The 26,140-nt window shown below is 36.0% G+C and overlaps 1 protein-coding gene across 9 annotated transcripts in view; it reads left to right on the top strand.

Annotated features, from left to right (window-relative positions):
• Window positions 1–26,140, top strand: part of RPS6KA6 (ribosomal protein S6 kinase A6) — a 132,888-nt gene that overhangs the window by 63,899 nt on the left and 42,849 nt on the right. For all 9 annotated transcript variants that reach the window (XM_078363086.1, XM_078363085.1, XM_078363083.1 and 6 more), the window contains 8 exons: window positions 11,929–12,071; window positions 14,518–14,588; window positions 14,828–14,916; window positions 15,705–15,763; window positions 24,162–24,264; window positions 24,838–24,968; window positions 25,377–25,499; window positions 25,977–26,066. In XM_078363086.1, the coding sequence (XP_078219212.1) occupies window positions 11,929–12,071; window positions 14,518–14,588; window positions 14,828–14,916; window positions 15,705–15,763; window positions 24,162–24,264; window positions 24,838–24,968; window positions 25,377–25,499; window positions 25,977–26,066 (809 nt within the window). The remainder of the gene's footprint in view (window positions 1–11,928; window positions 12,072–14,517; window positions 14,589–14,827; window positions 14,917–15,704; window positions 15,764–24,161; window positions 24,265–24,837; window positions 24,969–25,376; window positions 25,500–25,976; window positions 26,067–26,140) is intronic.

The raw sequence follows: 26,140 nt of genomic DNA, 5'->3' as shown, positions 1-26,140 counted from the left end.
CTATAATCTGTTGCATTTTTAAAATTTTACTTTTCTAAGAGACAGAGTCTTACTCTGTCACCCAGGCTGGAGGGCAGTGGCATGATCACAGCTTATTACAGCCTTGAACTCCTGGGCTCAAGCCATCCTCCCACTCCAGCCTTCAGGGTACCTGGGACTTCAGAAACATGCCACCACACCCAGCTATTTTGTGTGTGTGTGTATGTGTGGAGACGGAGTCTTGCTATATTCCCCAGGCTGGTCTTGAACTCCTGGCCTCAAGCAGTTTTCCTGCCATGGCTTCCCAAAGTGCTGGGGTAACAGGTGTGAGCCACTGTGCCCAGCCTATAATGTGTTATCTGAGAGACATAATTTAGAAGTAACTTCTATAAAGAGAGGAGAAGAAAAATGTACAGTAGTTAGAAATGTAAATAACATAGTACTTGAGCTGAGTAAGAAAAAAATGTGTACTTGAGAAAGTAATTCTATGTGGTTTTTATAGTTACTTGCAAATTAATCACTGAGATTATTTTTATTTATAGTAAATACTCATCAAAATATTGTATTCTGAGTGTGCTTTTAAAGTTTAAAGTCTTATAAAACGGGCACTTAAGATTACAAAGATGTGAAACGCTGGCCCTCAAATGTACCCCCCCAAATAACCCTTCCATTATATAGTTGAATTCTACATTTTGTTTTCAAATTAGTGATTAGGAAAAACCACTGTATAACAAATGGATTCTCTAATCTTATAGCTAGTTTTATATTTGTACAATTTTGGTCAGTTGATTGCTGAGCAAATTATAGTTGTTAAATAACAGTTTAGTCAGAAATAGTATGGCAAAGGAACTCTGTGGATTGGCATAAATGTCTGAAAGGTAACAGAAGAATAGGAAAATTATTTTCTCTCCCGCCTTCTCTCTGGAATGGCCAAAGGAACCAGTTTTCTTCTCTACAAGCTATATTATATTCAGCTGAACTGTCCTCAAAGACTATATGTTAATTACATTTACTTTTGTAAATGGAATGTGCAGAGTTTACAAGTTTCAGTATACAGAGAAAGTACATACTAGCACAGTGAAAAGATTTGCAAAAATTAAACAAAGTTAAAATACATTAAGCTATTATCTAAGGATATGTGATTTCTTAAAAATTGTACTTTGGATTCTGGGGTACATGCGCAGATCGTGCAAGATTGTTGCGTAGGTATATTCATGGCAAGGTGGTTTGTTGCCACCATCCCCCCATCACCTATAACTGACATTTCTCCCCACGTTATCCCTCCCCTTCCCTCCTTCCCACTATCCCTCCTGTAGCCCCCCAACAGACCCCAGTGTGTGATACTCCCCTCTTTGTGTCCAAGTATTCTCATTGCTCAACACCCGCCTATGAGTGAGAACATGCGGTGTTTGATTTTCTGTTCTTGTGTCAGTTTGCTGAGAATGATGGTTTCCAAGTTCATCCATGTCTCTATAAAGGGCACAAACTCATCAGATGAGTTTTAACATATGTAAATTATACTTTCATCTTAAAAAAAAAAGCTATAAGCTCTATATTGCTTGTTTACAATAAAATAATCATCATTAACATTTAAGGTCCTCTCAAAACTGATTTTCTAATTATGCTCAATATTTTCATTAAATTTAATAAATATAGGACTTATAGCTTTTTCATTTTTAAGATGAAAGTATAATTTACATATGTTAAAACTCATCCTTCTGATCTCTTTTAGTGATGAGACTATTCTTTCTTGACTGCATCAATGTCAGTGTCCTGGCTGTGATTATAGTACTATAGTTTTACAAGATGTTACCATGGGGGACACTGGGTAGACAGGATTTCTGTAGATTTTCATGTAGCAGCATGTGAATCTGCAATCATCTCAAAATATAAAGCTTAATTTTTTAAAACTAATTTTTTTGTGTATAGTTCTGCAAGTTTTGACAAATGCATACAATCTTGTAACTGTCACCAAAATAAAAGTATGGAACAGTTCCATAATAACACCCCACAAATTCTCCCATTATAAGTCAATCCTCCCTTTAACCCAAGCCAATCACCAGTCTACTTTCTGTCCCCATATATATGCCTTTTCCATAATGTAATTATGAACAGAGGCATACAGTATACAGTCTTTTGAGACTGGCTTCATTTAATTAGCATAGGCCACTTGAGATTCATCCATATTGTTGGCTATATCAATAATTTTTTAAATTGCTAATTAGTGTTTCATTTTATGGTGCTACCATGATGTTTATCCATTTCTTAATGAAGAGGCATTTGAGTTGTTTGCTGTTTTGGGCAGTGATGAATAAAACTACTATAAACCTTTATGTATAGGTTTTTTGACCATAAATGTTTATTTCACTTAAGTATATATATAAGGAGTGAGATAAGTTGATCTATTTAACTAACTGAGAAAACTTCAAACTGATTTCTAAAATGGTTGTAACATTTTGCATACTCACCAGCAATGTCCAGTGGATCTGTATGCTCACTAGCATTTTGTATTGTTGGTATTTTTTATTTTAGCTATTCTAATAGTCATTAAGTAGAATCATCATGGTTTTATTTTGTATTTCTCTAATAACTAATGACACTAAACATGTCTTCATGTATTTATTTCTTTGAAGAGGTGTCTATTCAGATCATTTGCCAATTAAAAAATTGGATTCTTTGCTTTTCTACCTAGAATTTTTTAATTTTTAATTTCATTTTTTGTGGGTACATACGTGTATATATTTATGTGTTATATGAGATATTTTGATATAGGCATATAATGCCTAATAATCACATCAGGGTAAATGGGGTATACATTACCTCAAGCATTTATCCTTTGTGTTACAAGCAGTACAATTATCACTTTTAGTTATTTTTAAATGTATAATTAAATAATATACTCATCCTATTGTGCTAGCTAGAATTAAGTCTTACTCTTTCTATTTTTGGCACCCATTATCCATCCTTCATCCCCTAAGTCCCCTCCCCCTGTACCCTTCCCAACCACTGGTAACCATCCTTCTACTTTCTATTTCTATGAGTTCACTTATTTTAATTTTCATCTTTCATAAATAAGCGAGAACGTAAGTTATTTTTTTGTGCCTGGCTTATTTCAGTTAACATAGTGACCCCCAATTCCCTCCATGATGCAGAAGACAAGTTCTTATTCTTTTTTATGGATGAATAGTACTCTGTTGTGTATAAGTGCCACATTTTCTTTATCCATTTTTCTATCAATAAGCATTTAGACTGCTTTCTTCTCTTGATTATTAAGAACAGTGCTGCAGCAAGCATGGGAGTACAGATATCTCTTCATTGTACTGATTTTCTTTATTTTACGTATATATCCAGCATTGGGAATAATGGATTTCATGGTAGCTCTACTTTTAGGTTTTTTTGAGAAATCTCCTAACTGTACTTCATAGTGTTTGTACTAATTTACATTCCCGCCAATAGCATATGAGGTTTCCTTTTTCTCCATATCCTCACCAGCATTTATTTATTGCCTGACTTTTGGATAAAAGCCTCATTTTAGGGAGAAATTATGTCTCATTGTAGTTCTTTTTTTTTAAATTTTTTATTGCATTTTAGGTTTGGGGGTACATGTGCAGAACATGCAAGACAGTTGCATAGGTACACACATGGCAGTGTGTTTTGCTTCCTTTCTCCCCTTCACCCACATTTGGCATTTCTCCCCAGGCTATCCCTGCCCAGCTCCCTTCCCCGCTGGCCCTCCCCTTTTCCCCCCAATAGACCCCAGTGTTTAGTACTCCCCTCCCTGTGTCCATGTGTTCTCATTTTTCATCACCCGCCTATGAGTGAGAATATGTGGTATTTCATTTTCTGTTCTTGTGTCAGTTTGCTGAGAATGATGTTCTCCAGATTCATCCATGTCCCTACAAATGAAATGAACTCATCATTTCTGATTGCTGCATAATAGTCCATGGTGTATATGTGCCACATTTTCCGAGTCCAGTCTATCATCAATGGGCATGTGGGTTGGTTCCAGGTCTTTGCTATTGTAAACAGTGCTGCAATGAACATATGTGCGCATGTGTCCTTATAGTAGAATGATTTATAGTCCTTTGGATATATACCCAGTAATGCGATTGCTGGGTCAAATGGAATTTCTATTTCTAAGGCCTTGAGAAATCGCCACACCGTCTTCCACAATGGTTGAACTAATTTACACTCCCACCAGCAATGTAAAAGTGTTCTGATTTCTCCACATCCTCTGCAGCATCTGTTATCTCCAGATTTTTTAATGATAGCCATTCGAACTGGCCTGAGATGGTATATCAATGTGGTTTTGATTTGCATCTCTCTAATAACCAGTGATGATGACCATTTTTTTCACATGATTGTTGGCCTCATCTATGTCTTCTTTTGTAAAGTGTCTGTTCATATCCTTTGCCCATTTTTGAATGGGTTTGTTTGTTTTTTTTTCCTGTAAATCTGTTTGAGTTCTTTGTAAATTCTGGATATCAACCCTTTGTCAGATGGGTAAACTGCAAACATTTTTTCCCATTCTGTTGGTTGCCAGTTCACTCTAGTGACTGTTTCTTTTGCTGTGCAGAAGCCGTGTAGTTTGATTAGGTCCCATTTGTCTATTTTGGCTTTTGTTGCCAATGCTTTTGGTGTTTTGTTCATGAAGTCCTTGCCTACTCCTATGTCCTCAATGGTTTTGCCTAGATTTTCTTCTAGGGTTTCTATGGTGCCAGGTCTTATGCTTAAGTCTTTAATCCATCTGGAGTTAATTTTAGTGTAAGGTGTCAGGAAGGGGTCCAGTTTCTGCTTTCTGCACATGGCTAGCCAGTTTTCCCAACACCATTTATTAAACAGGTACTCTTTTCCCTCTTGCTTGTTTTTGTCAGGTTTATCAAAGATTGTATGGTTGTAGATACATTGTGTTGCCTCTGATGCCTCTGTTCTGTTCCATTGGTCTATATCTCTGTTTTGGTACCAGTACCATGCTGTTTTGATTACTGTAGCCTTGTAGTATAGTTTGAAATCCGGTAGTGTGATGCCCCCCACTGTGTTCTTTTTGCTTAGAATTGACCTGGTTATGCAGGCTCTCTTTTGGTTCCATATGAAGTTCATGGTGGTTTTTTCCAGTTCTGTGAAGAAAGTCATGGTAGACTGATGGGGATAGCATTGATTCTGTAAATTACTTTGGGCAGTATAGCCATTTTCATGATTTTGATTCTTCCTAACAATGAACATGGAATGTTTCTCCATCTGTTTGTGTCCTTTCTTATTTCGTTGAGCAGTGGTTTGTAGTTTTCCTTGAAGAGGTCCCTTACGTTTTTTGTGAGTTGTATTCCTAGGTATTTTATTCTTTTTGTAGCAATTGTGAATGTCAGTTTGTTCTTGATTTGGCTTTCTTTAAGTCTGTTATTGGTGTAGAGGAATGCTTGTGATTTTTGCACATTGATTTTATATCCTGAGACTTTGCTGAAGTTGCTTATCAGTTTCAGGAGTTTTTGGGCTGAGGTGGTGGGGTCTTCTAAGTATACTATCATGTCATCTGAAAATAGAGACAATTTGGCTTCCACCTTTCCTGTTTGAATACCTTTTATTTCTTTTTCTTGCCTGATTGCTCTGGCTAGAACTTCCAGTACTATATTGAATAGGAATGGTGAAAGAGGGCATCCTTGTCTAGTGCCGGATTTCAAAGGGAATGCTTCCAGTTTTTGCCCATTCAGTATGATATTGGCTGTTGGTTTGTCATAAATAGCTTTTATTACTTTGAGATACGTTCCACCGATACCGAGTTTATGGAGGGCTTTTAGCATAAAGGGCTGGTGAATTTTGTCAAAGGTCTTCTCTCATCAATGGAGATAATCATGTGGTTTTTATTTTTGGTTCTGTTTATGTGGTGAATTACATTTATAGACTTGCATATGTTGAACCAGCCTTGCATTCCCGGGATTAATCCTACTTAATCATGATGGATAAGTTTTTTGATGTGCTGTTGCAATCTGCTTGCCAGTATTTTATTGAAGATTTTTGCATCTATGTTCATCATGGATATTGGCCTGAACTTTTCTTTTCTTGTTGGGTCTCTCCCTGGTTTTGGTAACAGGATGATGTTGGTCTCATAAAATGATTTGGGAAGGATTCCCTCTTTTTGGATTATTTGGAATAGTTTCAGAAGGAGTGGTACCAGCTCCTCTTTGTTTGTCTGGTAGAATTCGGCTTTGAACCCATCTGGACCTGGTCCTTTTTTGTGTGGTAGGCTCTTAATTGCTGCCTCGACTTCAGACCTTGTTATTGGTCTATTCATAGTTTCAGCTTCCTCCTGGTTTAGGCTTGTCCAGGAATTAATCCATTTCTTCCAGCTTTACTAGTTTATGTGCATAGAGTTGTTTTTAATATTATCTTATGATGGACTGAGTTTCTGTGGAATCTGTGGCGATTTCCCCTTTATCGTTTTTTATTGCATCTATTTGGTTGTTCTCTCTTTTCTTTTTTATTAGTCTGGCTAGTGTTCTGTCTAATTTGTTGATCTTTTCAAAAAACCAGCTCTTGGATTTATTGATTTTTTTGAAGGGTTTTTCGTGTCTCTATCTCCTTCAGTTCTGCTCTGATCTTAGTTTTTCTTGTCTTCTGCTAGGTTTTGAGTTTTTTGATCTTGCTCCACTAGCTCTTTCAATTTTGATGATAGGGTGTCAATTTTGGATCTCTCTACTCTTCTCATATGGGCACTTAGTGCTATATATTTTCCTCTAGAGGCTGCTTTAAATGTGTTCCAGAGATACTGGTATGTTTTGTCTTTGTTCTCGTTGGTTTGGAAGATCTTCTATATTTCTGCCTTCATTTCATTGTTTATCCAGTCAACATTCAGAGCCAGTTATTCAGTTTCCATGAAGCTGTGCAGTTCTCTGTTTGTTTCTGAATTGAGTTCTAACTTCATTGCACTATGGTCTGAGAGGCTGTTATGATTTTAGTTGTTTTGCATTTGTTGAGCAGTGCTTTACTTCCAATTATGTGGTCAATTTTAGAGTAGGTGTGATGTGGTGCTGAGAAGAATGTATATTCTGTGGATTTGGGGTGGAGAGTTCTGTAAATGTCTATCAGGTTTGCTTGTTCCAGGTCTGAGTTCAAGCCCTGGATATCCTTGTTGATTTTCTGTCTGGTTGATCTGTCTAATATTGACAGTAGAGTGTTAAAGTCTCCCACTATTATTGTGTGGGAGTCTAAGTCTCTTTGTAAGTCATTAAGAACTTGTCTTATATATTTGGGTGCTCCTGTATTGGGTCCATATATATTTAGGATCGTTAGCTCTTCTTGTTGTATCCATCCTTTTACTATCATGTAATGACCTTTTTTGTCTTTTCTGATCTTTGTTTCTTTAAAGTCTATTTTATCAGAGATGAGAATTGCAACTCCTGCTCTTTTTTGCTCTCCATTTGCTTGGTAAATCTTCCTCCATCCCTTTATTTTGAGCTTCTATGTATCCTTGCATGTGGATTGGGTTTACTGGATACAGCACACTGATGGGTTTTGTTTTTTTATCCAATTTGCTTGTCTGTGTCTTTTGATTGGTGCATTTAGCCCGTCTACATTTAGGGTTAATATTGTTATGTGTGAATTTGATACTGCCATTTTGATGCTAGCTGTCTCTTTTGCCCGTTAGTTGATGCGGATTCTTCATTTTGTTGATGCTCTTTAGCATTTGGTGTGATTTTGGAATGGCTGGTACTGGTTGTTCCTTTCTATGTGTAGTGCCTCTTTCTGGAGCTCTTGTAAAGCAGTCCTGGTGGTGACAAAATCTCTGAGTACTTGTTTGTTTGCAAAGGATTTTATTTTTCCTTCACTTATGAAGCTCAGTTTGGCTGGATAGGTAATTCTGGGTTGAAAGTTCTTTTCTTTAAGGATGTTGAACATTGGCCCCCACTCTCTTCTGGCTTGTAGGGTTTCTGCTGAGAGATCTGCTGTGAGTCTGATGGGCTTCCCTTTGTGGGTGACCTGACCTTTCTCTCTGGCTGCCCTTAGTATTCTCCTTCATTTCAACCCTAGTGAATCTGATGATTATGTTCCCTGGAGTTGCCCTTCTTGTGGAGTATCTTTGTGGTATTTCTCTGTATTTCCTGGATTTGAGTGTTGGCCTGCCTTGCTAGGTTGGGGAAATTTTCCTGGATAATATCCTGAAGAGTATTTTCCAGATTGAATTCGTTCTCTTTGTCCCCTTCTGGTACATCTATCAAATGTAGGTTAGGTCTATTCACATAGTCCCACATTTCTTGGAGGCTTTGTTCATTCCTTTTGCATTTTTTTCTCTAATCTTGGTTTCTCGTTTTATTTCATTGAGTTGATCTTCGACTTCTGATATTCTTTCTTCTGTTTGGTCAATTTGGCTGTTGAAACTTATGCATGCTTCACAAAGTTCTCATGTTGTGTTTTTCAGCTCCTTCAATTCATTCATATTCCTCTCTAGGTTATCCATTCTTGTTATCATTTCCTTGAATCTTTTTTCAAATCTTTTTTGAAGGTTCTTAGTTTTTTGCATTGATTTAGAACATGTTCTTTTAGGTCCCAGAAGTTTCTCATTACCCACCTTCTTAAGTCTGATTCCATCATTTCGTCACAGTCATTCTTTCTCCAGCTTTGTTCCCTTTCTGGTGAGGGGTTTTGGTCCTTTGTAGGAGGTGAGGTGTTATGGTTTCGGGTGTTTTTCTCCTTTTTGCTCTGGTTTCTTCCCATCTTTGTGGATCTATCCACCTGTTGTCTGAGTAGTTGCTGACTTTTCGATTGGGTCTCTGAGTGGATGCCCAGATTGTTGATGATGAGGTATTTCTGTTACTTTGTTTTCCTTCTACCAGTCTAGCCCCTCCGCTGTACGACTGCTGAGGTCTGCTCCAGGCCCTGCTTGTCTGGGGTACACCTGTAGCAGCTGCAGAACAGTGAGGGATGCTACCAGTTTCTTCTTCTGCTATATTTGTCCCAGAATGATGCCCGTCTAATGTCACTCTGATCAGTTCTATTTGAGGTGACTCTGGATATACAGGGGTCAGGGAGCTGTTGGAAGAGATGGTCTGTACTTTATAGGAGCTCAAGTGCTGAGCTATGAGTTCCGTTTTTCATTCAGGGCTGTTAGGCTGCTACTTTTATGTCTGCTGCAGCTGAACTCTTAAAGCCCCTTTTTTTCCTCAGATGCTCTGTCTTGGGGACTTGGGGCTTTCTTTATGAGTGTCCATTGCACTATCCTGCCCAGCTAGGAGGCAGTCTAGTTTCTATTTGCCTGCCGAGGCTCCACCCTGCTGATGTGGGGTCTGCCCTGCAGCCGCGGGCTCTGCCCTGCAGCAGAGTCTCTCTGTTATGGTGGGTTGCCTCAGCAACAGCAGGCTGCGTCAGCAATGGGAGTGTACCTCAGTAGGGGCGGATTGCCTTGGTAATGGTGGACACCCCTCCTCCACAGAGCTGCACTGTCCTGGGTTCAGCTGTGCCCGCAGTGAAACTCTCCACCCGGAGTGTTTCAAATTGCTGTTTTGTTTGTCCCTGTGGGGGTGAAACCCACTGAGCCTGCTCGCCTGGCTCCCTGCTTCAGAGCTCCTTTTTTTTTATTTTTATTTTTTTTAAGTTGAACAGATGGCTCTCTCTCAGGTGTTTTGGTTGCCCACTGTTAGGGCACCAGGATCTGTGTGATTTCCCATGAAGCGATTCACTGCGCTGGCTCGAATGCCAGTTCCCGGGAATCTCCTGGTCTGGCTCACTGTCCAAGTCCCGTTTAATCAGATGGATATGCTAATCTGCCATCCCAAATCTCAGATTGCCGGTTTTGCAGGGCACCGGGACCAGTGTGTTTTGTGCGGAGTGTTGTGGAGTGCTGCTGCACTGCGGCGCCGGCAGAAGTGGCCACAACAGCCAAAACAGCTGTGCTTGCATCCCGTGTCTCTCCTACACCTGGGAATTTCCCCGTTCTATGGGCAACAAAGATCCGTCTGGAAATGTGGCTTTGACTCACCCTCTGTGCATTCACTGAGAACTGCGATACTGAGTTGTTCTTACCGCGCCATCTTGAATCCTCCTGCTTTTTCATTTTCTTAATGCTACTTTCTGGAGAACAGTTTTATTTCTCTTAATGATGTCCAGTTTATCATTATTTTTCTTTTATGGATTATATGTTTGATGTATGTAAGAATTCCTTGTCGAATCCAAGATCGCAAAGTTTTTTTTGTAAATTTTACGGTTCTAGGTTTTACATGGCTTACATTCCTTTTTCAGTTATTTATTTATGAGTGTGAACTTTTTTGTATCTCTGCCCTACTTGTTCTTGTACCATTTGTTAAAAAGATTGCTTTTTCTCCATGGAATTGCTTTTGCACCTTTGACAGAAATTAAGTGACAGTGTAGAGCCAGTTCTGTTATAATGTGACATATGTGATCTAAATCACTAAAGCATGCATAAATGCATAGCATATAAACTACAGAACTTACAGGGAAAGTGAGATAAGGGGCATAACTTTAAAATGTTTAATGAGTGATATGTAAAAGAAAAGAAAGTAAAAGTAAAAGCATTGTTTTACATGTTCTAAATGATTACAAAATACATAAAGACTGCAATAAATATGGTTCCTTACCTTGGAAAAGATCTGAAGTTTGCTTCTGGAAGTAGGTGTAAGAAAAGTTACAGTTTGTAAGTTATAATGCTGTAGTGGAAGTTAGATTATCTGGAATTGGAAGGAAAATTTTAACACTAGAAGTGGACAGGAGTGGCTCATAACAAATAGAGTGAAGTAGCTGATAGATGATTGAGGTATGTACAAGTGTGCATTTTATGTATTTCTACTTTGCTAAGCTCAGCTAGTGCAGTTTTCCATGCTCACCTAACATTTCCTGCAGACAAAATCACCCATAAGCCAGTTTGAAATTCCTGTTATACTTAGATTATTTGCTAAGATATCAATTGCATTAGAACAAATTTACATTTTCAAAAAAAGCATTATAGCCAAACTAACTCCATATGTCAGTCTATTATTGGACACATTTCTTTAACATTGATATATATGTCTAACCTTTTTGTGGTACCCCATTGTCTTGATTAATGTAGCTTTATAATTAGTGTTGAAGTCAGGTGTAATATAAGTCCTTCAACTTTTTTCTTGCCTTTCAAAATTGTTTGGGCTATTTTATTTTCTTGGCTTTTTAAAAATACAAACTGCAGAATCAGCTTATTTATTTATACAAAAGAAATTTTGCTGGGATTTTATTGAAGTTTCATTGAATTGGTATCTCAGTTTTGGGAGAATTGACCTATTAACAACATTAAATATTCCAATTCATGAACATGGTATACTTTCCATTTATTTAGGTATACTTTGATTTCTTTCGTCAATGTTTCCAGTTGTCAGCATACAGTTCTTACATATATATTTTATAGCTGTATTTTTATATTTATACCTGTGGATTTCATGTTTGATATTTTTGGTGGTATTATTAATGGTACTTAAAAAATCTTACCTTCCAGTTGTTCATTACTAATACCAAGAAATAAGATTGATTTTTATATATTGATATTTTTATCTCTTTGAAAGCTTTGAACAAAAATGGAAGGTCACCAAGGCCAAAGCAAAATTAGCTTTTTCAATATTTTAAAAAGTATAAGTTACTATTTCTGTTTTGTCTTAGTCGGTTTTAAAACTTAGGTCATTATGGCAGTTTTGATTTACTTGTTGTTCCCTCAAAATATTTCCAGGATACTGTAGTGCAGACCTGAAAGCATATATTTTGGATGAGATTTAATGGAACAATCTTTAAATGACCTTTAAGTGTATTATTATGAAATACAGGCTGCTTTTTCTTATTGGTCTCACAGGAACTTTCTTTAGAGTAACTGTAGGCCATCCATAAATAATTTTAATGATTAATACATTATTTTGTTGTTTTTGATGTTTTCTATTTTCTGAAGTTTTTCAGACACATTTTTTGGTAATACTGTTATTATAGATTTTGGACTCAGCAAGGAGTCAGTAGATCAAGAAAAGAAGGCTTACTCATTTTGTGGTACAGTAGAGTATATGGCTCCTGAAGTAGTAAATAGGAGAGGCCATTCCCAGAGTGCTGATTGGTGGTCATATGGTGTTCTTATGGTAAGTAGCATTATTTGTTTTAATTATGCCAACCCGTGATTGATATTACTTATAATTTTATTTTATTTCAAAATTTGGGATTTATCAGGTCAGAAAGGGGTTCTGATAATTCATAATTAACATCCAAAACCTTGTGACTGGCTAGCTGTTATACAATAAAAATTAAAGTTTTGGTGTTCTGATTTCTTTCAAAGTAAAAGAAATAAATGCCAGTAAAAAGGTAAATGGCAACATTGTTACTATAAACTATTCACATTTTGATACTTATTAAAAGGTCTGTCAGATTCCATATTTCAAAATGATGAGTCTATCAGTTATATGGTATTTTAACTGTGTGTTACAGAATTTAGCACCTTGCCATATAGTGTCTTATTGTCAAATTGTTTCATGCATGCCCTAGAAAGGTTATAAACCTGTTGAGGAGACGAATCATGTGTTATACTACTTTCCAACTCCCATAGTACCAAGCATAGTAAGCATTTCAGTAGATGCTTAATACAGATTGATATGAAGGGATGAAGCATAGAATTTGTAGTAGTCAGTAGGGTGATAGATATATGGCTATTGAATTAGATGCAATTTGTTTTTCAGGTCTGATTCATTTTACTCATTTATCACTGAGTAGCCTACCATATGACAAATCAGCATGTTAAGTGCCTGTTATAAGCCTGACATATTGGGAGGTCTGTGGGATAGGGACTGATTCTGAGTACAATATTTGGTCTTTTGTTCAATTGGAGTAGCTAAATAAACTCTCAAGAAGTACCTTAGGAGTTCAGGGAAGATGTAATGTAAGCTGAGTAGGCAAGCTGGAAGTGGTGGAACTTAAGCCCCAAAGGATGGATAAAATTTAAATAGTTGTGTGTCAAGAAGGAGAGTATTGTGATAATATTAGCAAAGACTTGGAGAACCGGTTTGACTAGAGTAGTGGAGAAAGGGGGCAAAGGTGGAGGAAGTAAAGCTATAAACCTGTAAACATTTATACATGCTTCTCTGGGTAGGAGGAAACTTTTACATTCTTAAACTGGATGGAAATTACAGAAAATTGTATTTTAGGAAGACTAGCCTTGACATCATTATATAAGTGGATTGTGATGGAAGAAACTATAAATGGGAAGACAAAAAGGTCTTAAAAGACATTTGAAAGATTATAGAGATTTCAAAGTAAGAAATTACTACGTTGGTAGCAAATTAGATGACAGAGATGAATCGTTAAAGATAAAAATGTCTGTAAAATTTGTGAGGTTTAGGGTGGTTGAAAGAGTGGTAATTTAATAGAAGGGATAGCTGAGGAGGAAAGCTGGTTTTGGAAGCAGGAAAACATTATTTTTAACATGTAGCATAGGTTACTGTAGAGTAATGACTCAGCATTGGGTGGTGATAAACTAGGAAGGATAGGGTTGAGAGAATCAGAACCCTTTGGAGACTTTTATATGTGTATATCAACTACCCAAACTGTAGTTTCTTTGAGGGAAGATGTGAGTCCCATATACGATCCTTCCTTCTTTTCCCTGCAATTACCACCTCTACTCCTCCAGTCTTTGGCGGTGTACCATTATTTAATATTTAGGAAGGAAAGGTGGAGTTTGAGAGAGATTAAGGCTTGAACAGCAGATTTTGGGAGACATTAAGATACAGGGGAGACTTAAATATATAGTAGCAACTCACACTTAGATTCTAAATGAGTAGAAGACTAATGCCAAAGCCATTATTATATCTAAGTTTAAGATTTAAGTACTGAAGATATAAAAACTTATTTTTAATGTACTATAATCATTACTTTTAGACATAGTCTTTGTTATACCATTATTTAATGTTTTAGTTAGCTACATTCCAGTCAGTTCTCTTTAAGAAAATGTCCTTGTTCTGTGTACATCTAAGGTGTATGTTTCTTTTTTAAAGCTGTTGGCGTGTGTTGTAGGGTGGTGGTGGTGGTGATAGTGGTGGTGTGTTCTGCTTTTTCTGCCTCTTTTTTTGGTTCCTGTTTTGGGGGCAGTGAAGGGAATGAGAATGGTTAAATCTTTCTTGGGCATGTATGAATTTGAAATATTTTTCTGCTTATTTTTCCTTTTTCTTTATTATTAAACATTTGCTTCAAAAGAATATATTTGTTTTAAAAGAAAATGCATTGTATGTATTTTCAAGTTTCTTTGGCTTTGAGAACATAGCCAAATTAGGACTGAGGAAAAGTTTGTTGGTTTTACCTGCTACAGGTCACCATCAGTTGAGATATATGTAGAGAGAGAGAGAGAGAGAGAGAGACGGGGTGGGGGGCGGGTACCAGAAGTGTATTTCTTTAAGTGACCTAGTTTTCTGGTCCCATTTTGCCTGCTATTATGTAGATCCTACAATTTGGTGATTATATAGAAGTCTCAATTTTTTTTCTAAAAAATCTTATTATATATTCTAAGGTGTTCTAATTATATGTATTTTTTTTTTTTTTTAGTTTGAAATGCTTACTGGTACTCTGCCATTTCAAGGTAAAGACAGAAATGAAACCATGAATATGATATTAAAGTAAGTGTAAACAGTATGTTTTTGTTTTGGGAAAAAAATCTCTTGCTTTCAGTTTTGATAAATTTATTGTGGTTTTAAAATAACACAAAAGAACATTTTTCTCACTGTCCTTTTCCCTTCTACCATGTACAGGACTTTATTTACCCTTGTAAAAGCACTTCTAAAAATTATTTTTGAGATTTCTCAAATCAAAAGTGTGGCTACATTTAAGCGAAATTTTTTAAAATCCTCTGTTTCAGAGCAAAACTTGGAATGCCTCAATTTCTTAGTGCTGAAGCACAAAGTCTTTTAAGGATGTTATTCAAGAGGAATCCAGCAAATAGATTGGGTATTGTTTATTTTCTTAGCTTTTATAGAAGTAACTGCATGTTTCAGGAGGATAATTAAATCTTTATGTTTTCTTGTTTGATTTGAACACATTACTTCTATGTATCTATTCATAGAATTTTTCATTCTGTGTATGCATTTCACATGAAGTAAACTCTGTGATATCCAGGAGTTGGAAATGAAGTAATCTAGTTAATAAAACCTTCGACATATTATTAGGTATATAATATGGGTTACTTCTTTTGAAATAATAAAGCTCTCCCTTGTACAGGTTATCTTTTATATGTTAGAAGATAAATATTTTGCCCCTCCCAATATTTTTCAAAGTAAACATTATGGAAACATAACTACTTCTTTTTGACCCTTTCTAGTAGCCTTTCCCTGCATCCAGATGCAATGCTATTATTTATGTCCTTGTGTGAAAATTTCAATGTCACTCACTTTATTCCTTTATACCTTTTAATTTGGCATATAAATATGAGGTCAAAAGATAAATTAGTAATGAAAAAATATGTATTTTAATTATTATATTTAATATTATTTTGATTTGATTTGGGAGACACTTTAGTATTTCATGATACTCTTTGTAGTTCAATATGAGCATTAGATATTTTTTATCACAGTAAAATGAAAGTACCAGCTAATAAAATGCCAGATAAGAAATCATATACTTTTCATTTCAGAGAATGTATGAAATGTGTGTACTCCTGTTTACAGATAGCAGTCTGGAAGTCAGGAAGCAAGATTAAAAAAATGCATAGCAATAAAAAATTATTTCCTTTTTTATAGGTTCAGAAGGAGTTGAGGAAATCAAAAGACATCTGTTTTTTGCAAATATTGACTGGGATGTAAGTTAAGTAAAAAGCTTGTTATTGAATAACTTTATGGTAATATGACCAACACAGTAGATTAAAGGATCATTGCTTTTAATTTAAATGACAAATTAGTGCAGTGTTTACATATGTATTTATTTTTCTTTTTCTTAAAAAATAATTTTAATTTAGATCTGGGGGTGTATTTGTGGGTTTTTTATATGGATATATTGCATAATGATGGGTCTGGACTTCTAGTGTACCCATCACCCAAATAGTGACCATTAGGTAATTTTTCAACCCTCAACCCCCTTCTAACTTCTCCCCTTTTGGAGTCCTCAGTGTCTGTTATTTCCATCTTTATGTCCATGCATACCTATTGTGTAGTTCCTACTTGTAAGTGAGAACATGGGATATTTAGTTTTCTGAGTTATTTCATATAGGATAATAATCTCCACTTCCATCTATGTTGCTCCAAAGATAATGATCTTGTTCTTTCTTATGGCGTCATAGTATTCCTTGGTGTATATTTACTACATTCTCTTTATCCAATTAACTGTGGATGGACACTTAGGTTGATTCCATGACTGCTATTGTGAACAGTGCTGTGATAGACATACAAGTGCAGGTGTCCTTTCTATATAATGATTTATTTTCTTTTAGGTATATACCTATTAGTGGGATTGCTGGGTCAGATGTTTTTTAGATTATTAGTTCTTTGAGAAATCTTCATATGGTTTTCCATAGAGTTTGTGCTAATTTACATTCCCACCAACAGTGTATAAGCATACCCATTTTTCCCACATTCATGGTAACATCTGTTGTTTTCTAACTTTTTAATAATAGCCCTCCTGACTGATATAAAATCATATTTCATCGTGGTCTTAATTTGCATTTTTCTAATGATTAGATATTTAGCATTTTTTTTAACTTGTTGAGAATTATTTGAGTACCTTGTAGATTCTGGATATTAGTCTTTTGTCAGAGGCATAGTTTACAAATATTTTATCCCACTCTGTAGATCATCTTTTTACTCTACTGATTATTTCTTTGGCTGTGCAGGAACTTTTTAGTGTAATTAAGTCCTGTTTATCTCCTTTGATTTTGTTGCATTTACTTTTGGGGTCTTAGTCATAAATTCTTTGTGTAGGCCAATGTCCAGAAGAGTTTTCCCTAGGTTTTCTTCTAGGACCTTTATAGTTTCAGGTCTTACATTTAAGTCTTCAAACCATCTTGTGTTAATTTTTGTAAATAGTGAGAGATAAGTGTCCAATTTTATTCTTCTCTGTGTGCCTAGGCAATTTTTCCAACACAACTTATTGAATAGAGTGTTCTTTCTCTGGTGTTTAGTGTTGTTGATTTTGTAGAAAATCTGATGCCTATAGCTATGCAGCTTTATTTCTAGGTTCTCTATTTTGTTCCATTGATCTATGTGTCTATTTTTGTACAAGTACTATGCTGTTTTAGTTACTCTAGCCTTGTATAATTTGAAATTAGGAAATGTGATGCCTCTGGCTTTGTTAATTTTACTTAAGGTTGCTTTGGCTATTCAGTCTGTTTTTTGGTTCTATGTAAACATTAGGATTGTTATTTCTATCTCTGAAGAATGACATTCATAGTTTTATCAGAATTGTATTGAATGTATATATTGCTTTGGGCAATGTGGTCATTTTTTTTTTATTTGAGACAGCATATCTCTGTATTGCCCAGGCTGGAATGCAGTGGCATGATCACAGCACACTGCAGCTTTGACCTCTAGACTCAAGCAATCCTCCCGCTTCAGCCTCCTGAGTAGCTGGGGATACAGGTGTATGCCACCATGTCTGGCTAATTTTTTTTTTTGTAAAGATGAGGTCTTGTTAGGTTGACTAGGATGGTCTGGAACTTCTGGGTTCAAGCGATTCTCCTGCCTCAGCTTTCCAAAGTGCTGGGATTATTGGCATGAATAACCGTGCCTGGGCTGGTATGGTCATTTTAGTGATACTTATTCTTCCAATTTATGAGCCTGAGATGTTTCTCCATTTATCCATTTAATTTAGTTTCTTTCATTCATATTTTATAGTTCTCTTTATAGAACTCTTTTATGTTCTTGGTTAAATGTATTTGTAGGTATTTTACTTTTTGTGACTATTGTTAATGAGATTGTTAATGAGAACCTTCATTTGGTTTTCAGTTAGAATGTCATTGTTGTATAGAAAAGTTACTGATTTTTGTATGTTGATTTTATTTTTTGAAGCATTACTGAATTTGTTTTTTAAGTCTAGAGTCTTTTGCAGGAGTCTTCTAGGTTTTTTCAGTATCATATAATATAATCAATGAACAGAGGTAATTTGAGTTCCTCTTTTCCAATTTGGTTATCTTTTATTTCTTTCTCTGGCTTGATTGCTCTGGCTAGAACTTTCTGGTACTTTGTTAACTAGGAGTGGTGAAAGTGGACATCCTTGACCTGTTTCAGTTCTTGAAAGGAATGCTTTCAACTTTGCCACATTTGGTTTAACGTTGGCTGTGGGTTTGTCATATATGTTCCTTCTATGCCTATTATATGGAGAGTTTTTATAATCAAGTGATGTTGAATTGTCTCAAATGCTTTTTCTACATCTATTGAGATGATCACATATTTTTTAAATAATTTTGTTTATGTGGTGATTTATGTTTATTGACTGGTAAATGTTGAGCCATCATTACATCACTTGAATAAAATCCACTTGATTATGATTAACTAGTTTTTACATGTGCTGTTGGATTTGGTTTGGTAAAATTTTGTTGAGAATTTTTGTATCTACATCTATGTTCATCAGGGATACTGGCTGGCAGTTTTAATTTTTGGTTGTGTCCTTACCTGATTTTGCTCTCAGGATGATACTGGCTTTGTATAACTAATTAGGAAGGATTCCTAGCTTCTCAATTTTTTGGAACAGTTTTAGTAAGATTGGCACCAGCTCTTCTTTGCATGTCTGGAAAATTTTGTTTATATGCCTATGTGGTCATGGCTTTTTTTAATGGAACATATTTTATTACTGGCTCAGTTTCACTACTCCTTTGGTCTGTTTGTGATTTCTGTTTCATCCTGGTTCAATCTTGGGAAGCCATATGTTTCCAGGAATTTATCCATCATTTAGTTTTCCTAGTTTGTATGTATATACATGTTCATATTGATCACTGATTTTCTTTTATGTTTCTGGGGTATCCATTGAAATGTATACTCTTTTTCATTTCTGATTGTGCTTAGTAGAATCTTCTCTCTTTTCTTCTTGGTTAACCCATCTAGTGTTCCATCAACTTTGTTTATTATTTCAAAGATTCTCGTTTTGTTGCTCCTTTGTATCTTTTTTAAATCTCAGTCTCACTTAGTTCAGCTAAATGAGATTTAGTTAGTTTTTGTCTTCTCCTGGATTTGAGTTTGGCATTTCTTGTTATTCTAGTTTCACATAGTGTAACAATAGGTCATTGATTTGAGATCTTTCTATGTTTTTGATTTAGGAATTTAACACTAAAACCTTTCCTCTTAGCACTACTTTGGCTGTATCTCAGAGGTTTTGCTATGCTCTGTCTCTATTTTCATTCATTTCAATATTTTAATGCCTGCCTTGATTTTGTTGTTCACTTAAAAGTCATTTATGAGCAACTTGCTTCATTTTTGTGTACTTGTGTAGCTTTGAGAGTTCCCATTGGTATTGATTTCTAATTTTATTTTGCTGTGGTCCAGTAGGATACTTGATGTTATTTTGATTTTCTTGAGTTTATTGAAATTAGTCTTATTGTCAGTTTTGGAGAGTGTTATGTGTGCAGATGAGAAAAATGAATATTCTTTAGTTGTTAGTTAGAATATTCTGTAAATGTCCATTTGGTCTAGAGTCCAGTTTAAGTCCAGGGTTTCTTTTGCCTTGATGACCTGTCTACTGTTCTCACTTGGGATTGAGAACTATTATTGTATTGCCATCAATCTCTTTGCTTAGGTTTATTATTATTTGTTTTTGAATCTGATGGCTCTGGTGTTGGATACATATATATTTAGGATAATAAAATCTTTTGGTTTATTTGAGCCCTTATCATTATATAATGCCCTTCTTTGCCTTTTCTTACATTGCTGGTTTAAAGTCTGTTTTATCTGATAGAGAATTGCTACTTCTGATCTGTTTTGTTTTTTTATTTGCATGCTCTACCTTTGTTCATCCCTTGACTTTAAGTCTGTAGTTGTGCTTAGCTATTCTATGGATCTCTTTTTGACAGCAGATGGCTGGTTTTTGTCTGTTACCCAACTTGCTGGTCTATATATTTTGGATAGAACATTTATGACATTTATGTTCAAAGCTATATTGATATTTGAAGTTTTAATCCTGTCATAATGTTGATAGCTAGTTGTTTTGGATTCTCAATTGTATGATTGTTTTATAGGACCTTTAAGTTTTGTACTTATGCAGGCCTTTATGATGGTAAGTGTCATACTTCTGTTTCCATATTTAGAACTCCTTTGAGCATTTCTTGTGGGGCCTGTTTAGTGTGATAAATTCCTGTACTGTTTTCTTCTCTGTGAATGACTTTATGTCTTCTTCATTTATGAAGCTGATTTTGGCTGGATATAAAATTCTTAGCTGGCATTTTTTTAAGGAAGCTATAATTAGGTCCCTATTCTCTTCTGGCTTGTTAAAATTTCTGCTGAGAAGTCCACTGTCAGTTTGATGAGATTTCCTTTATTGGTGATTTAATGCTTTTCTCTAGCTTCTTTTATGATTTATTCTTTCACAATGAACTTGGATAGTCTGGTGACTATATTCCTAGGTGATGTTTGCATTCTATAGTGTCTCCAAATGTTCTCTGAATTGTTTATATCTGGATATCTTTGTCTTTAAGTAAATTGGGGATATTTTCCTGAATTAGTTCCTCAATTATGGTTTCTAAACTTTTTCTTTCTGCCTATAAGTTGTAAATAAGATCACTTTTACATTATCCCATATTTCTCAAAGATTTTATTCATTTTTTAAAAAATTATTTCTTCTTTATTTTTTATCTGACTGATTTAATTCAAAAGACTAGCCGTCAAGCTCAAAATTATTTTTTATGCATGGTCTAGTATGTTATTACAGTTTCCAACTGTGCTTTGAAATTTCTTTAGTCTTTTTTCACTTCTAGAATTAAAAAAAATATTTATTTATCTTTTATCTCTTGAACTGTTTTCTGATTTTTCCGTGTTTGTTTTTGACTTTCTTTTAGATTTTATTGAGCTTCCTTACAATTCACATGTCAAATGTTTTATCTGTCATTTCAAAATTTTCATTTGATTAGGATTCATTGCTAGGGAGCTACTGTGGTGTTTTGGGAATATTACAACATTATTTTTCTTTATAGTCCCGAAGTTATTATGCTGGTTCCTTCTTATCTGTAGAAGCTGTCACATATTACTTTTGAATTTCCTTTCATTTTGACATGGTTCACTTCCTGCCACTGCCCTTGTTGGGGGCTATAACTGTAGAGTGGGTTGGGAAACAGCCAAAAGTCTTTTGGCTTTGCTTCTATGGACCTATGCACTTCTTAGTCAGGTTTTATGTTGGGTTTTGCAGTTCAATCTACAGGGTAGTAGGTGGCAATTACCAGTACAAGCCAGCTGTGGCAAAAGCAGATCGGTATACACTTGATATTTGTTTATTGTGTGGTGCTGTCTGTTGTTTCAGATGATGGGCTGGACAGTGGAATGCCAGTTTCCCTGAACTTCTTGTCCCATGAAGGGTGAGGGGAAACAAAGCTAGGCAGTACTGGACTGCCTGGCTTGCCCACAAATACCCCAATGATGAGCTGGGGAACCAGCCCTGACAGGCATGGTTTGGGGAATACCTGCTGAACGGTGCCAAGGTCTCGGCAGAGGGTAGGGAGACTAGCTCCACATCCTAGACAGGTAGGAATATGTTCTATTTACCTATCACACCCCTGACTCAGAGCTCATGACTCTGTTCAGATGCACACCTGTCGTCTATCTCCAGACCACAGTATAGCTGATAGCCACAGAACATACCTTTCTTGCAATTCTCTATGGGAGTGGTTTCTGGGTGGAACCTCCTGATTCAGTCCAATTCACACAGCTTTGTGACTTACCTGTTTGCCATTGGGTAATGCTACTGCTTTCTATAGATATGAGATAGAGGGGCTCTACTTTTTAGCACACATAGTTGGGTATTAGCTGTGGTGGTGTCGTCTGGTTGGATCCATCTGAGCTCAGACCACAGGTTGGGGCATCGTCAGGTGCCAGCAGTGGTAGATAGGGCTAGGCAAATTTCCAGTTCCTTATCTTCCAGATTGCCCAATAGACAGCATGTATGAGTCCTATAGAGAGTAGACCAGGACCAGGCCAGTGGACTTGTTAATTCTGCTGCTGGCTATGATAGGGAGTAATGGGCTGGTTCTCAGAGTTACAGGCAGAACTGTCAAGCAGAGTACTCAGGCAGTGGGAGTCCTAGGGTACATCATGGGCCTCTTGAGGCTGGGATCTCAGAAGGGCCTACAAAATGCTTAGGCAGTTGCAGGATGCTCAGGCAGTTGGTGTATCATTGTGTATCGTAAATCTGTGGGGGCTAGGCTTTCAGGAGTGCCCATAGAATGCTCAGAGTATTGCAAAACACTCCGGTGCTTGGGTCCATGTGACTGATCACAGGCCTTTGGGAGCTAGTCTCTTAAATGGGCGCACAGGATGCTCAGATTGTGGCAGAACACTCTGGTGGTGTGATTCCCATGGCTGATCACATGCCTTGGGATCTAGGCTTTCAGAAAGTCCTGCATAATGCTTATGCAGTCAAAGTCCCAAGGCCCATCACAGGCCTATGGGGCCTGGGCTCTCAGAAGGCCTCCAGGTAACAGGTGAAATAGTCGGTTGGGAGCAGGGCAACTGGGCTGCTGGCCTTTCACTGTGGAAGGCAGATCCCTTCAGCTGCAGCAGTGCAGGTTGGCAGCTGTGGGGTGCTTGGCCCAACTGCACTTCCCTCCTGAATGAGCAGCAGTGGATTTTACTTTGAGGAGCACACAAAGGTGCCTAGTTTCCCCACTCTCTCCTTCGCCCAGAAATGGAAAGTATGATGGTGATGTTGGGTGTAACTGCTGAGGCAGCTGAAGAGCAGATCACCAGTCTCTGGGAGCTGGACTCTAAGAACACCAGGCTGTGGCCAGTATGTACATATGGGGCAGGGCAGCTGTGCTGTAGACCCAACATTGAAGAAAGAAGGCCGTCTTCCTCATTAGGGAACAGCTGAGACCAGCAGTCATTGCAGTGTGCATTCTGCTTCCTGCTATGTACTGCAGCTGCAGTATCTGTCTTTGAGGTGTGCACAAGTAGGCCTACCTGCTGCCTGCCTGGTGGGGTGGCAGCAGCCAATGCCATGCTTCTCAGGGATCAAAAGTCCATGGAATCCCACATGGGCTTGAGCAGTACCTCTGCACAGACTCTAGGCAGCTCCATGTATTAAACTGGAGGCCTAGGGGATTCAAGGGGGCTTACCTATGAATTAGCATTGTTAGTCTCTGGCAGAATTGTGGAATCCTGGGGGTCTCTCACTCAATTTTCCCTTCCCTGCACCAAAGATCTCCTGGCTCTACACCAGTCTCAGTTCAGCTGGTGGCATGGCTTCATTCTCTTCTTTCTGTGATTCCCAGTTCCATCACTTTTCTGATGAATTCCAGTGTGGCCTCCTAGACAATCTACTTGAAGTGTCAATGTTTACTTGCTATTTTGATTCCTCACTGTGAGATAGTCACCCACTAGCTGTTTCTAGTAAGCCATATTGAATCAGAAGTTGTATTTACATATTTAACTAAATAAAAATTATTTGAAAGTAATTCCCCATATATTTTCCACAACTGTGGGACTGTAAGCTTTATAAAAAGTAAGTTTCAAAAAAAGTGGCTTTTTACATATTATTAGAAATTTTCTATTGCATTCAAAAGTGTAGATTTTAGCAAGATAGATTGTTAGACAAGACCAAATTTTTTAATACTCTGATATAAGCCCAAACAGTACATTTAATGTATATTTTTATGTGAAAACAATATCTTAGATGAAATATGTACTTCTTAAAAATAGTCTATTGATTTTGAAAGGCTTGAGCATTTTAATTATTTCTGCATGTCAATATTGTGCTGTATTTGCATGGTTATATTAACAATGAGCATTCAAAAACTTATATTCAAAATTCAGCATTCCTTGTGAATTCAACTTGTGGCATCACAGCTCTGTTTCTTGGCCTTATTACCTTGAGCCGCTCTGTTTCTTGAGCATTATCTCTAAAAATTTTCGGATTTGGTTAACAGTTATGTGATACCTGTTGAAATTTATTTTATGAAATTGTTAGTCTTCTATTAGGAACTGTGAATATTATGTCCTGCTGTCTTTTACAAAGTATAATAATTTTTTAAAGTCTTAATATGTTTTGTGTTATATGGTTGCCTCTTCTAGAAACTGTATAAAAGAGAAGTTCAGCCTCCTTTCAAACCCGCTTCTGGAAAACCAGATGATACTTTTTGTTTTGATCCTGAATTTACCGCAAAAACACCTAAAGGTAATGCGTGCTTATCTGTAAAATCAGGGATTTTATTTTAGTAGATAGTTTACAAATAAACTGTCTTCTGAAGTAAAAATTGAAAGAATGGTAAATTTGCAGAGGGTTGGTTTTCCCAGGGGAAATGTGGATCCTATATACAGCGTTGCTTGGGAAGCTGACAAGGAGAGGTTTTAAATGAGAAATATTTATCAGGAAGGCATGAACTAGGTCAAAGAGTAGCAAGGTTTTTGTTTGTTTTATAAGTCCTTTGACATGCTAATGATTTACAGGATAGGGTAGGAGGTAAGACATGAGATATATTACTCTCTTACAGTTTCATACATAAATTTAAGAAATGTTGAATGCCTACTATGTACTAAGCAATGAGGATGCAGCAGTGAAAAGAACAGACAAAAAGTTCTGATAAAAATGGAGCATGTATACAGAAAGAAGACAGATAATATATAATAAATCAAATATATATATGTTAGATAGCAACATACAATGGTTTACTTTATAAAGAAATTGTGACACTTTATATTATAGAATTCTATGTGTAGTTATAATTAAATATAATTATTTGGACATTAGATTCTCCTGGTTTGCCAGCCAGTGCAAATGCTCATCAGCTCTTCAAAGGATTCAGCTTTGTTGCAACTTCTATTGCAGAAGAATATAAAATCACTCCTATCACAAGTGCAAATGTATTACCAATTGTTCAGGTAAATTCCATTTAATCACATTATTCAGTTTGGCATAACATTTTCTCTGTTATTGCTGATCTATTTTTAATATTTTTTAAAAAGTGATTTTTAACTACTTTATCTCTTGGTATAAATCATGAATTAAATATGGTCCTGTATATTTTGGAAAGGAGCAGACAGTAGTAACTTTTAATTATGTTTATGTGGCCTCTTTTAAATAAAATATAAGGGTGATGTGTAAGGCAGTTGATTTATTATATTGGCTGTAAGTATCAAGAAAAGATTGGTTCAGAATCTGTTTAAGCAATTTATAAATGTTGAAAAAATTTCTGTAGAATGAATTACTCTAGTTTTTTTAAGGTCAAAAGACAGAAAATGTGAAAATATTTCATTTTCCTTAGTATTTTACTTTTTAAAAATAAACAGATAAATGGAAACGCTGCACAATTTGGTGAAGTATATGAGTTGAAAGAGGATATTGGTGTTGGCTCCTATTCTGTTTGCAAACGATGCATACATGCAACTACCAACATGGAATTTGCAGTAAAGGTATTGTCTCTGAGCCTGTCTTTCTCATTTGTTTTATGTATGTAATTTAAATTATGAGTCAACTGGCATTTTCAGTGGAGTAAATGAAGTTAGGAAAGATAAGATGATAAGAAAGAACTCTGAGATTTAATATTTTAATCATTTTGAATTTCTTTTAAAGGCTTTATTTTGTAAGAACAGTGCATTTTATGAATCTTTGTATTTGAATAATTTCATCATAATGTATTATGCTAAGATTGAGCAATTGCAACAATTACAATCATAGCATCATTAGTATAGTTTCTGTGAAATAGGTGTTCTTTTTTTCTATTAAGTTTTACTTATAAGAAGTTTTTAAATGTTAAAATAATATGAGGTAAGCATTGTTCTTGTGTTTTTAAGTATTTCCTCAAAAATATAACCAAATTTTTAATATCCATTTTTAGAAAAAGTAATTTGTTTGTCTCAGATAGTTTTCTTTTTTTTCTTATTTCTTAGATCATTGACAAAAGTAAGCGAGATCCTTCAGAAGAGATTGAAATATTGATGCGCTATGGACAACACCCCAACATTATTACTTTAAAGGATGTAGGTATTTCAAATTCTAGGTATCAGCTAAACGAATGAAGTTATGAATTGGAACTTTATTTTTCTTATTGAAA

Source organism: Callithrix jacchus, chromosome X, assembly GCF_049354715.1.
Source record: "Callithrix jacchus isolate 240 chromosome X, calJac240_pri, whole genome shotgun sequence".
NCBI classification, from domain to species: Eukaryota; Metazoa; Chordata; class Mammalia; order Primates; family Cebidae; genus Callithrix; species Callithrix jacchus.
The sequence above is the reverse complement of the archived record's forward strand: the minus strand, read 5'-3'. Positions and strand labels throughout refer to the sequence as shown.